Source organism: Anas platyrhynchos, chromosome 2 (assembly GCF_047663525.1).
Source record: "Anas platyrhynchos isolate ZD024472 breed Pekin duck chromosome 2, IASCAAS_PekinDuck_T2T, whole genome shotgun sequence".
In the NCBI taxonomy this organism is placed as follows: Eukaryota; Metazoa; Chordata; class Aves; order Anseriformes; family Anatidae; genus Anas; species Anas platyrhynchos.
In genome coordinates, this window is record NC_092588.1 from 62,506,069 (window position 1) to 62,519,538 (window position 13,470).

General features: G+C 40.7%; 2 protein-coding genes across 2 annotated transcripts; one reads left to right on the forward strand and one right to left on the reverse strand.

The window, feature by feature from the left end:
* Positions 1-424: 424 nt before the first annotated feature.
* On the reverse strand, positions 425-9,956 carry TDP2 (tyrosyl-DNA phosphodiesterase 2). The gene is made up of 8 exons (XM_027451871.3): positions 9,840-9,956; positions 6,834-7,217; positions 6,652-6,740; positions 4,235-4,408; positions 2,871-2,962; positions 2,320-2,438; positions 1,811-1,981; positions 425-1,057 (listed from the first exon to the last, which is right to left on the reverse strand). The coding sequence occupies exons 1-8, from the start codon at positions 9,954-9,956 to the stop codon at positions 776-778; spliced, it is 1,428 nt and encodes a 475-aa protein (XP_027307672.3). The 3' UTR covers positions 425-775.
* On the forward strand, positions 7,044-12,788 carry ACOT13 (acyl-CoA thioesterase 13). The gene is made up of 3 exons (XM_005023065.4): positions 7,044-7,178; positions 9,775-9,959; positions 12,074-12,788. Exons 1-3 carry the CDS (start codon positions 7,086-7,088, stop codon positions 12,228-12,230), a joined length of 435 nt encoding a protein of 144 aa, XP_005023122.2. The 5' UTR covers positions 7,044-7,085; the 3' UTR covers positions 12,231-12,788.
* Positions 12,789-13,470: the final 682 nt, after the last annotated feature.

The following is a 13,470-nucleotide window of genomic DNA, read 5'->3' on the forward strand; positions in this document are numbered from 1 at the left end:
TCTTCTGCAAAGTCGGTTAGACCTTGAGCTGCTTTTCTAAGAGCATTCTGTTTTTAGAAGCTCACCAGAAAGATAGTATCTTTTAATCTGCAACTCATATCCAGGTTAATAAAAATAAGCAAGGTATATAACATCCCAAGTGTACAAATTCCATGCACCTTATTACATATAGCCTTCTCATATTTTCATATCATATAGAGGGCACATTGTTTGTAAATCTATTCAGTATTTAATTCTTACTTAAGAAACCCTTTTGTGAGAATCTGCCCATTCTTTCCACAGCTCCCTTATTGTCTTGCCTGAAGGGGTACAAACCTATTTACAACACAAACTTCAGAAGCTAATACAAAACACCCCACAAAAGACACTGTTGTAAAGGGTAACAGAAATAGTTACAAAACAAACAAAGCAGTCATACTAACAGTATTTTCAAAAAGCAGCAGCATTTATTATGAGATTATGTTACATGACAAAATAAAAGCACTCTTTAAATCACCTAGTGATTAAGGAATTCTATTTAGCTTTTTCCTCCTCTTTTAAGACTGGAATGTGTTTTTGTTAAAAACAAATGTTTAAAAACATGATTCAAGAACAGACGAATACAATAAGGAAAAAGGAAACCTGGCATTAAATGAAGACATTCCAGCAAAATTCAAAAGCAGAGAATTCGCTATGCTTGAAAATTTAAATATTTCCTGCTTAAATTCCGACAGTAAAATTTTGGTAAAACAAGAACAAAACCCTTAAAACCGAACAATACAATCCTTTTTTTTTCTTATAATATCACATCAAAGTTACACAAAAGACCCCAGTGATCACTAGGGAATCTGCCACAGTCTAGTTTTTCTAATCCGATCAAGTCCATACTTCGTGGAACAATATTTCCTCCTTCTGCTGCAGGTCGAATGTAAACACGATCAAACCGCAATTTGCATTTATTCTCTATGCCCAGGTTAGTGTTGGAGCTTGTGTCCCAGGTATAGCGGCAGTGTTGAGGTTTACCCAAAAACTCCCACATATCCATGACGTTGTTAGGTAAGCCACCTAGTTTAGTAACCTGAGGGGAGAAAACAGAACTATGTTGTCAAAATACCATTTTTTTTTCCCTGCAAAACATCAGTTGTGAAAAACAAATATTTGAGAGGCATTTCTAAATTCTGGTATTTCTCAGTAGACTCTACAGCGTGACCAATTTCTGTCATACCTTCTACATCCAAAATATGCTATAACACAAGTGTTTGTTTCTGAAATTTTGAGGTACGGGGGTCAACACCATGTTCTCTGAAACAAGGTCATTCCAGCTCGCTGCAATAGAATTTCTCTATTAGGGAAGGATGAAACCCTCACCTTTACTAATAATGTACAATTTTCACTTTTAAGATCAGCAGCCAAACACGGCTTCTCATCTTGAGTATCTCCATGACGGAGGATGAATTTTCAAATCCCAAAACCTTTCACCAGAGCACCCTCTTCAATTATTTTATTAGCATTAACTCTCTGAAAATCAGAGTCGAACAAATAAAGATCATGATCTCAAAATCAGAATATGCTCTGAAATTTGAAACTTCATTAACTACCCCTGCACCTACTCAGAAATACATATTGAGAATTCAGCATTTTGTGCTACAGCTGTAACAAAAGCCTCAGCATAGCAATACCTCAGCTTCTTACTCTTAAAACACGACTAAGCAAAAAAGCATGACTAAGAAGTTGCAGATCTCTGCTGTGTAGTTCATTTTCCATAAAGACAACAGAAAAGTCTGAGAAGAGATTGCCAAAACACCTCAGAATAACCAAGTTGCTTAATTACCTCACTGTCTCTGAGGTTTGTATCCCCTCCAAATATAACAGTGGTGGACTCAGACTCCTCCTGCATTTTGTTTAGCACTATTTGCAGTTGCTTCACACGCTCCTTGGAATGGTCTTTAGTGCTCTCCAGATGGGAAGTCATAAGGCAAAGTTCATTACCAGATATGCTAACCTGTGCATGAAACAAAAGAGCAGTGTTACTTTCCACACCATGATACGAAGTTCAAAGACAAAAAGTAATCACAAAGTAAATTACTGAATGACAGAGTGCTGGTTAATACTAATTTTAAATTGGAGAAAAATGATTTATAGGAGGATTGTAGGCTTCCAGTTCGTTTCCAGAAGTTATAAGACTGGAAAACAAAGCGTGGGCAGTAACTTAATGATTTAATTTTGCTAGCATCAAATGCAACGCAGTTCATATGTTTGAGTAAGGCCAGACCAGCCTTTCCTGTGATTTTTTTGCTTTACAGACAGACATGCAGCTGCAGGACATAATGACCGACTCACATGCACAACCAAAAGGTTCCTCATCATGGATGTTGTTGGAAAGCCTACTATCTCTTGTTTTAGTAATTTCACTCTTGATTTCTTCAACAGAATGACAGTGAAATAGCCATCTATATTACCTAAAGAGGAACAAGGAAAGAAAAGGTCAAAGTTATCTTCTGATATAGCATGAAGTTAAAGATCTTAACTAGATCTCTTTACTATGAACTGGGAGAATAATTTGTAAGATATACAAAATCATTAATTAAAAGGTTCATAATGTGGGTGTGAATTTTTCAGATTTTTTAATCCAAATGTGTAACAAACTACTTATCTATAGCACTTCCTTTCGCTAATCTTGCTATCAGTCCTTCAAAATGCAGAAAAAATACAAAGGAAACCACCAGTCAAGCGAGCTTTTCGTTGGGATAATTTGCATCAAATGACATGCTGGTATCAAAACACAGGAAGTATTTTAAGTCCTTCCTTCTTCAGCTTCCTCTTTTCAGCTGCTACAAATGGTGCTTACTTTGTCTAGTTTCTGTCTTAAGAAATTGAGGCTTACTTCTTACCTGGAATAACAGTGTAACTGGCTATTCTACTCTGTAGAATACAAAGATACGGTAAGATGACCTCCTGTAAAAACACGACATCTGGACTGTATCTGAAATCAGCAAGACAAATTTTTAAATTAACTACTGAAAGGTAGTATTGTTACACTCTGATGTCAAACAGAACAAGGTCAGGGATTTCAGGTGCATTTTTTCCTCATCTTCCTACATATTTTGAGACCTCATTTAAAAAAAAAAAAAAAAAAAAGGAAGAAAAAACCTTATCCACTGTATTTAGTAGTGCATAGACATACCACCAATGTTGAAGGCATGAAACAATGATTATTATGGATACAGTACTGACATGGTAATAAAATGCATGACTTATTTATGTCTTGATCTTCATCCAGTTTCATCAGCGCCAAGCTCCTTCATTCCTTAGAGCTGTGCCATCAGTAACAGTTCATGTGGGACAGCAGTCCTGAAAGCGCCCATTTAGATGCAACTTTACAGCTGTCCCTGACAATTTTTGCTACGATGCTGCTCTAAGAAGGTGAATCACAGAATCATCTAGGTTGGAAGAGACCTCCAAGATCGCCTAATGAAGGACAAACCTAAGGCCTTATTTGCAGATGAAGAATAAAGTCACCCCAGATTAATAAAAATGAAGTAAAATTTGATTTAGTTAAGGGTTTTCTGCTGGATTTATATGAAGAATATTCTTATATGAAGAATAAATTTTGTTTAAATCAGTTTAATTAACATTGATAAATTACTGTATGAACATACACCACTTTACGTAATTATTAAATTGCTCATAAATATATTAATGTGAAGCTTCCAATGGTGCAAGTATAACAGGTGATCACAGATTCTACTGCTTTTATCTCAATTTGCACATTGCTATTTTGTATAGACAAGTAACAGTAATGGCAAGAGAGACATTTTTCAAATAACAAAACAAACAAAAAACCTTACTGACCTTTCAAATGGTTTGCTCTAGAATTAAGTTACTCATATTACTGGAATAAAACAATCAAGTTTCTTCCAGTTTCATCCTCTTTTTGCGTATGTGTGGGAAGTATGAAATATGCTCTTGATGTGGGAGTGCATCTTGATGTAAACAATATTGTTCATTAAAAAAGATTTTTAAAGTAGTTCTCATACTACCTGTAACCCTTGAAATGCTGTGCAAGTTCAGACCTCTTCCAACTAGTATTATCAACTTTTATTCAGCTATTTAGGATTTGTAAGGGTACTGCATTACTGAATCTAATTTTAATATAATTTGGGCATGAAGACTTTTTTAAAGTATCTAAAATGAGAAGCTCGCTTTCTGCTTTAAACCTGGGTACACAACACAACAAAGACGAAGCTATGCTTACAATGCCAGGTAAGAACAGACGCCTCTAGCTCGCTCTTGTAGATTTCTGGAGTCCAGCCCATCAATGTTCCAGGTTATCAGTGAGAAGCTGCTGTCATCATCTTGTTGCCCTGAGTCTGCACCAGCGTCGCTGACATTACTAGTAGCATCACTAGCATCTGCTGTGAGGTCAATACTAAAAAGATAGTCACGTGTTTGTCAACATGCATAATACTGTTCTTCCTGCAACTACCTCTAATGTCTTTGAAAGTACAGTGGTTTACATCCATTACAACTTACAGGTGGCTATCTAAAACATTCCCAACAAATAAGTTAACATACATTGAACTCTTACTGTAATTTAGAAGTGCAGTAACTAAACATACGGACCTCAATCACATAGTGCTTTACGATATAGGAGAATTAAGGGCGTCTTATTCCTCCTCCTCATAGACACAAAATAACATTTACCATTCTGATTTAAGTTATCCGATGGCAACCAATGTAATCCAATGAACTTGAGCAATTCAACTCTTTCACCCTGCCGGAGGCAGTCTGTGTATATTAGTTACGTAAACACTCTCCATTATATTAGAAACAAAGAATTGCTGCCATGACTTGCTTTTATGCGCCCATCTTCATAACCAGGTAAAACTTTTGAGTCCCCCTTGAGCAGACATGTGCAAACTCACTCTGACAAACTGACAATCATTTTCTCTGGGAATATTCACCCCCAAATCCCACCTCAAAAACACAGGGCCCTATTGGGGGCCTATTGGGCCCTGTTGACTTGATAAAGACTGACTGAATAGTACTGTCACAGTATGAGTGCCTAACTTGATGAAGACTGAATAGCACTGTCACAGTATGAGTGCCTAATCTAGCCACTGCTCGGGGATCACGTCACCAAAGGGAACCCGACTCCTCCAAAGCGTGGCCCAATGTGAATTCCTTCAGTAAAGGGAGAATCTAAAACAAAGTATGTTCAATAGGATAGCTAAGACTATTTTGGCAAAGTTGGGATACTGGACCTTTGTTTTTAACCACAGAATTTATATGCTTACATGGAAATAAGGCCTTGAAACAAAATGTATCTATTCCCTAGAGAGTAGCATTGTGTTTTTTTAATTTCATGCTGAACAAACAACCTAAGCCTCCACTGCCACACGCATAATGTAAACAGAACACAAAAAGGAAAGCATACAAAGCAGAGGGAGCTAAGGGCTATTTAGATAGGTTATCTTTCAAAATTTTCATGGTCCCATTTTATATTCATACAGTAACCTGAATAACAATGAGATGAAGTACCAAACTCTGCTTGGACTCCAAGAGGTGTGGAAAAAGCAAGTGAAGCAGTTCCCCATCCACTTAATACCCACTAGCGTATTCAGTATGGGGAGGGAGAAGGCATTTTCTGTTAGAAAAATGAAAAACAGGAATCCTAGAGAAAATGAAATTGCCTAGTACTGACACCAGCAATAGCGTTCCATTATCAAATACCTAACTTTAACCTGTTCTTCTATATCAGCTTGGTTATCGCTGCTTATGAGCAGCAGTGCAGAGGTCATGCTAGAGGCAGTGCAGATAGACCAGCTACTACAGCTCCTCTCTAGCAGCTAAAAAAATACCTTTTTTTCACTCCTACGTGCCTCACCTCCTCAAGGCCAACACGCCAAGCACCTGTCTGTAGGTGATAGGCACCGCAAGCCCCCTTTTACCTTATAGCATACCACAACTCAGCCTCCAGGATTCTCCCAAGACCAGACCTGAAAGTTTTGCAATCATTGCCCTAGCACACTTCTTTAAGTCAGCTTTTAAGCTGCCAATACCAAAGGCAAGATGGTTGGGCAAGGGCTTGCTTAAAGCCCACCGGGAAGGCCCAACACTGGGCAGCAAAACACGAGCAGGTCTGAAACTGAGCAGGTCCCTTTCCACCGAGGCCTCCATCACCTCCTCCCGACACATCCTGCATGCCCCAGCTGAAGGCAGAAGCTGCAGGGCAAAGCCAAAAGGAAGAAAAAAAAAAAAATAGACCTGTACAATTTCATACAGACGTGTTCTGACTCGGTGTGGACTGCCTAGCATTAACGTTTAGGAGGCCTGCTTTTTTCATATATACAGCTATACAAAATAAAAACAGGCATGTTGTTACCAAACACAGCTTACTCATACCAACAAAGCCCACTGGGGCTCTTCTACTAAATGTGGATGTACAAAACAAATAAACCCCCAGAAACCAGCTTCCCTCACGCCTCATCTCAGCAAGCCCTATGGGTGTGCTGCGGGGCAGTCGGTCTGTTAGAGGCACGGGGGGGGGGGGGGGGCTTCGACCCTTACTTCTGCAGGGTGTGCATGCAGGGGGCGATGTGATTTATGGAAATATAACCACGGGACGAGCCGGGCATCTTGGGGTCGGGCATCTTGGGGTCGGGCACTCACCAGCCCCCCGGGTCCATGCGTGGCGGCGGCTCCCTGCCTCCCTCGTCCTTGTCCTCCAGCGGCTGCTCGAAGTAGGCGTTCAGCGCCCTCTGAAGCACAGGGGCAGAGCTGATTTAGGGCTCCCGGCTCCCCCCATCCCACCCCGTCCCGTCCCATCCCATCCCACCCCGTCCCCCTGGTACCTCCAGGTGCCAGTCGTGGCCGCCCAGGGCTTCGCACGCCGCCGCCGCGCTGCAGCCCGTGATGGCGGCGAACTGGGCGCTCAGCGCCTTTCTCCGCTCCATCTCCTCCGTCTCCATCGCGGTCCCCCCTTCCCCTACCGCCGCCGCCGCCACCTCCATGGCTTCTGCCGGGCACAACGGGGCGGGACGGGGCGGGCGGAAGGGGCTGGAGCCGTTCCGGGCCGGGGACGAGAGGCGGCGGTGAGGGGCAGCATGCCGGGCGGAGCGGGCTTGGCGGCGGAGGGCTTGCGGGAAGCCATGAGGTACATGGTGGAGTCGCAGGGCTTCGACAGGGTGCTCCGCAAGGTACGGCGCTGCGAGGGGGCGAGGCGAGGGCGTTTCTCCCTTCGCAATAACCCAGCGCCATGATCACCTTCAGGGCTGGGAGACTGCGGGGTAAAACGTGCTCGGAAGGAGAAAGGAGCCCGTGCTGACAGCCCCTCCTCGAAGTCTGGCTGGAAGTACCAGGCACGGCTTGCTGTGGAGGGATGTGCTTGAGCGGTGTAGCTCCCGTGTAACGCTACCTAATGATCCCAAAAACAGAGCTCAAGGGACATTGCCGTGCCTTCTGGGGTCGTGCAGCCTCTGGGTTGTGTAGGGCTTTCCCGTGAGGCACTCTGAGGATCCTCGCTAAATTTTGCAGCGCCGGGATCCTGCTTTTGGTGCCCTGATTTCTCTTTGTTTACATACCCGTGACGTGCAGAGAGGAAGTAAATATATCTAAAAAATACAGCCACTTCAGAATTGATGTTTTTCCTGACAGCTCTGTGATCCCACACATTTAAAGAAAGCAGCTATAAGACATACAGGTCATATATAAGAGTCATTACAAGAGTCCTCTAGTTACAGAGTCTAATCAGTCCTTAGTGACCTCTTCACCCAGGTAGCTTTGCTCACCTTTCACCTTAAAATCTCACTATGTGGAGAGCAAATGCAGTAGTTTGGGTCGAAAAGGTCACTTTTTGAAGGAAGTGAGCCTTGGGAGGTGGGCTGCTCACCTTGCTTTGGGATACATTTTGACTTTTTTTGCAATCCTCTTCTAGAAATAGGATAGTAGGAATGCAATTCTAATAAAAATAAAAGTTTTGTTCTGGTTTGAAGTATCTGCTGCTGCACTGGGAGATAACACAAAACCTTTCTTTGCCATAACTACAATATTACTTGAATTTTTTCCTATTCTGAAGAAGACAGATTTTAGGCTGAAACTTTCCAGGTTTAGCATCAGACCAAGTTTCTGGTTTAATTCCAGTGAAGTATCTACATAAGGCTTAATGTCTGTGGGTTTTAAAGCCCATTCTCAAAGTAGTGCATTGCAGTTGTAGCTGGAAGCCAGAGCAGTGTACCTCTCACTGAGACGTGTGGGAGGACAGCACAGGGGGCTTTGAGAAGTACCAACAGCAGCTCTAGCTGCGTAAGTGTTCAAATACCAAACTATTTCTGACAAGGGGACAAGGCAGTGAGTGTTGGATCAGAGCAGTGGCAGAGAGCAGATGCTTTCCTTGCCTTGCTGCTGGATTGGAGCACTCTCTAAAGGCAGTGGAAGCCTTCTGCTCCCAGCGTCAAGCATCAGCAAAAGACCCTTATCACAAATTCTGTCTGAAATATAGGCCTCCAGTTACTGCTTCACAGCTCAGCTGACCTAAGACTTGGGATCTTCATTGGTCAGGGTGTTGTTTTCATGCTAGGGTGCTGCCTCAGCGATGTCCCATCTACTTAATTCCATTTTTTTTCCATTTGAAGTTGGACTGAGTACTCCATTACCATTTATCTTGGTAGCATTTCTTTACAAATTTCGCAAAAACTTTGTTCTGCCAGAAAGGGATTTTAGCTGGAATTGAGCTTTTATTATCACATTATACATAAACAGTAGTGAAATAGGAGACATTTCAGTCTTAATTTCTTTTAAGATCATAGAGAATAAGTCAGTCTGCTTGATATGGTATGGAAACATTTAAGTTTAAAAAAAATCCACACACAGAATTTGGTGTTAAAAAATTAGAAAAAAATGTAGGAGTTATAATAAATACATCCACATTTCACTTGTGGCAGTCTAGAGGTACTTCAAAGTATTAGCTGCAAGAGTAAATATATAAATATATATATAGTATCTATCCCAGTTCTGCACATGCCTTCAGATTTTAAATATAGTACTAATAGCTGAAGCAACTTGAATAAAATAATTGAAAATACTGAAATGTAGTAACTTCTTGGTCTCAAAAATCCAGCTTTGCTGATGACATGGGGAAGCACAGTACCACAGATGTATTGTAATTTTCTGTGTAACACCTCTGGGCTAGAATAAAAGTGTATACATATATTATTGTAGAATAAAAGGTGCTGTAGTATGGTGTGACACAGCGTTGTATAATTCTGCCCAGGAATACAAATTTCAGTTCAGGGAGGCCAATCTGATTATCTTTTTCAGCGCTCCTTCCAAAGTACAGGTTTTTGCTGAGGTTGCTCTGGTATAAAGATTAATGAACTACTGTCGGTCGTGTTTCCATTTTCACAGCTAACAAATACACCTTCACAACTATGGTACAAAGCAGTTTTGTGTTCCCTCTAATCTGGCTTTTCAGTAACAGATTAAAGGAAAAGAAAATTAAAGCAGAATGCTGTCTCCTAGGCAATTCCCAAGAGCATAGCAAGTGTTGAAGGTTTGTTAAATTGTCGGTTTAAATATTTATCTGCACTAGAAATGCAAATTTTTCTAAGGAAGCAATCTTCTGGTCAAAATTTATGGAAACATATAATGTGACAGTTAAATTAGTACATTTTTCATCTTTCAATTTGTCTCACAAATCCAAAATTGAAACAGGATTTACTTTCAACTTGATTCAGGGCAGCATCTGGAGTTGTTACTGTTGTCAGTAAACTCTTAATTCCTCTTTTGTTTATACAGATAAAACTTCTTTCTGCAACCCCAGGAAAAGTCGTATGTGAATTGAAAGTAGAGGAGGAACATACAAACAGAGGTGGCACATTACATGGAGGCTTGACAGCCACGCTCGTGGATGTGGTATCAACAGCAGCGTTGCTGCACACGGAGAGAGCAGCACCAGGGGTCAGCGTGGACATGAACATCACGTAGGTATCATCCACAGTGTTTGCCAGAACATGCTAACTTATCTTCCCCAACAAGGTTTTGACTCCGTTACACGTCCCTTCTGTGGTGTAATATGGGCTTTAAAAAGGCATTGCCTTTGGTTTCAGAAGTCTTGCTTTGAGAAATTATGTAGGGGGTGAGGGAGAGTGTATTTGACAATATTGCCAGGCTGCAAAATTTGAGTTGGAGTTTCCTAAGCTTTTATTTCCTATGTGTGCATAAGAGATGTTACCCACTCATTCACTGAATGTTAAAGGGAATGTTAGGCAGTAAATTTTAGTTTTACACAACAGGCTCAACTTGTTTGCTTGTGAAGATACGTTAGTGTGTTCTCAAACAACAAAATGTAGGTCAAGCAGCTTTCTATAAACATTTTTTATAGTATTAGTCCATTAAAGATTAAAACAAGAAACATTTTAGCTCTGTTCATATGGAGGGTAAATTACAGATTGAGTCAATTTCTCACGAGAAGAACATTCCTTTATTCTAGACCCGTTAAAGACTGAGAATAGTTCTTCCTGTAATGCAGTTTTTAAAAAGTGCCTTTAAGAAAAAATCCTGAAAACTTCTTTAATCACACTATTACAGCTTGTCAGCTTTGCTTCATTACTTTCAGTGAAGGGACTGTGACTGCTTGGAACTGAAGTAATCCTACTTGGAATAACTAACACTGAGCATTAAAAATCTTGGAGAAGTAGCTCCTCATCAAAACTGTCTAAAATGTTAAAAGGGCGTGGGGAGTGATCCGTGTATCTTTACCAGATGTCTTCCTTTCCCCCCAGCACTTTCTGATTTCTCCACTGGTAGGCTGGGACTGGAGCATCTACTTGACCTTTCCATTGTCTCTGTGATGACCTGAAAATGACTGGAAATGGAAACTTGAAATGCTCATACATTTTTTGCCTTGCAGCAGCATGAGAGGCCCAGATTTTAATTACTTACCCTATCAAAAATGCCTACCCAATTATATAAGACCTAAGATCTCAAGAAAATACCCTCTCTGGAGGTGATCCAAAATGATCGAGTAGCATAACAGGAAACATTATCTGGGTTAAACAAAACTGTAGCTATTGCTTCAGACTGCTGCTTTCAATAAACAGTTGATGTTGGCTATCAGATATTGCTGTACTAGAAGATTTTTCCTTTTGGGGAAGGCTCTTTTTAAAAAGTTGTCATGAGGAAGCTATTTCAGTAATGGAAAGAACAGGGAGAAACGGGCTATTTACTTACTTATTTAAATCACAAGGGGATTAGCAGCCTCTGAGAATGAAAGCAGACTGAAACCCTGCCCCCTGCCAAGTAACGGGGCTTGTGCGACACCAGCCGTGGGCATGACTGACATATTTCTGACGTGGTGTCATGCATAAAAGTGATCTGGTTGATGAAGGTATATATCCAGCACTTACACATTCTCCCGTGTAATTCTGACGTTTGAGTATTGTTCCCTTACCTCAGACCGTGGTTGGGCCACATCCCTCCGGATCCTTTTCAGGCTTTTTGTGGTGGAATAATTTCTTACTCCCTGGAGAGAGTTGTCAGAGCACACCCACCCACTCACGTAATGAAAACAAAAAGTTGTGTAATGAATGGAAACAGAGTTAAACCAGGAAGGTTTGAAAGCCTCCCAAATTTCCGTGACTTTTCTCTGGCCAGGGTCTGAGAAGCAGTTAACTTACAATTAGGTTCCATACAGAAATGACCTTCTGGAACATTTGTTCCAGAGACATCCCGCAGCTCAACCAGCCAGGCTGGCTTAGAAAGGCCATAGGAAGCCAGCAGTGGCTGGAATAGGACTTGGAGCTGAGCTTGTGACTGAGATCTTTGGTACCCTATTGATTATGTTCCAAAAAGGGCTTTTCATCAGAACCAGGAGATGGGTTGTCTGTTTTCAGACAACTGTTGTACTGAACTACTACTGCAATACTTAGGAGGGACTTGAGGACTTGAAGCAGCAGGGATTTTCAAGCAGGCAGTTAAAAGATGTGCCTATTACTTTTTTTTGATAATTCCCTTCACAATAATCTGAAATGCAGGAATATTCTTGGATTTGTGCTCTGTACAGACTCTTACCTGTTCATTTTGTTCTTCATTGAAGATACACTTCAGCTGCTAAGATTGGAGAAGAGGTACTGATTACAGCTCAGATTTTGAAGCAAGGAAGAAATCTTGCATTTGCCACCGTGGATTTAACAAATAAGGCAACAGGGAAGTTAATTGCACAAGGCAGACATACAAAGTATCTAGGCAATTAATACAAGTGACTTCAAAAATAAGAATGTTGGATTAAGAATCCCGTATAGAATCATTTTCACATTTATGCAATAAGACATTATCTACACAATTTTGATCACCTATATAATGTGAGTTGTCTCAGTCTCACGATAAATGAACAAATTCATTACCATCAAAGTTGTTAAATGCCTAAAATTAGTGCCTATTCGGGGATGAAAAATAGAACAAGATAGCATGGAAATGCATCTGTTTGCATGTTTTTCATTGGGGGGCAAGGTAACAAAGAAAAAGCCTTTGGAAGAGCAGTGTGGTTTGCCAGCATGACAGTGTTAAGAGATCTGTTTTCCTTTGACTGTGGTACAGTTGTGTGACTAAGCAGCTCTGTCTTCAGGCTGGTCACAAGCACATTTGAACAGCAGTAACGTATGCTTACAAAGTATTTGTTCTGTAGGATGGTGATGAAGAGGTCTGTAAGCATAACATGAGACTAGTTGGAAGTGTAAAGCAAAGTAATACTGAATGTAATTCACTGATGCTGTAACAAATTAAAAAGTATTCAATAAAGCTTTCTAAAACAACCTTTTTAAAGATTGTTACCTCCTTGTGTTGAGTTAAAGCTTGTCGGGACGGAGTGATTGAAGGAGGGTATACTGCAACCCTCATACATCAATTCACCTGAAGAGTTTCTTCCTCTTCTCTGTGATTTCTGCATGTGAAAGTAGGTAGGTAGAGTTGAGAAGCCCTGATGATGTAGCTGTAAAGTTCTGTCTACATTTGTTTGAAAATCAGGTGAGACTTAGAGGTGTGTGAAAATAATTTCTGAGGACTTTCTATCAGGCTAAAGTTGTAGGTTGTCTGACTTGCACTGAATTTGGTAGAGCTAAGTTGCTGTTTCATCGGCTAAGACTTGTCTCTTCATGCAGTGTTGTGAACAGGCTTAACTGCTTTTAAACATGACATGATCCTTGGCAAGGCTATCACCCTACAAAAAATAACAATGCTACAGGCACAGCGTAAGTTTATATAAGCCATGACCTTAGTTCTGCTCTAGCGAAGATTTGTGCATGCACAAATACACTGGTAAAGCGTGCGCAAATATCTTTTTGTCATGCAAGCTGATTCATTGACCTTAGTGATTTCAGTTCTGTGACTGAAAATGTATTTAGGACTTTCTTGTGCATTCCCAAAACAAAAGACTTTCCAATGAATTGTGCTAAGTAACCTGTTCATGCAGACTGATTTCCAAAGATAAACAATTTC

Excerpts from the sequence above, each read along its gene's own strand:
- TDP2 (XM_027451871.3), bottom strand. The coding sequence starts at position 9,956 with ATGTTCATGTCCACGCTGACCCCTGGTGCTGCTCTCTCCGTGTGCAGC. Across the intron at positions 6,741-6,833 it reads GCCACGACTGGCACCTGGAG|AGGGCGCTGAACGCCTACTT; the intron begins GTACCAGGGGGA and ends CCTGTGCTTCAG. Across the intron at positions 2,963-4,234 it reads GTCTGTTCTTACCTGGCATT|ATACAGTCCAGATGTCGTGT; the intron begins GTAAGCATAGCT and ends TGCTGATTTCAG.
- ACOT13 (XM_005023065.4), top strand. The coding sequence starts at position 7,086 with ATGCCGGGCGGAGCGGGCTTGGCGGCGGAGGGCTTGCGGGAAGCCATG. Across the intron at positions 7,179-9,774 it reads TCGACAGGGTGCTCCGCAAG|ATAAAACTTCTTTCTGCAAC; the intron begins GTACGGCGCTGC and ends TTGTTTATACAG. Across the intron at positions 9,960-12,073 it reads AGCGTGGACATGAACATCAC|ATACACTTCAGCTGCTAAGA; the intron begins GTAGGTATCATC and ends TCTTCATTGAAG.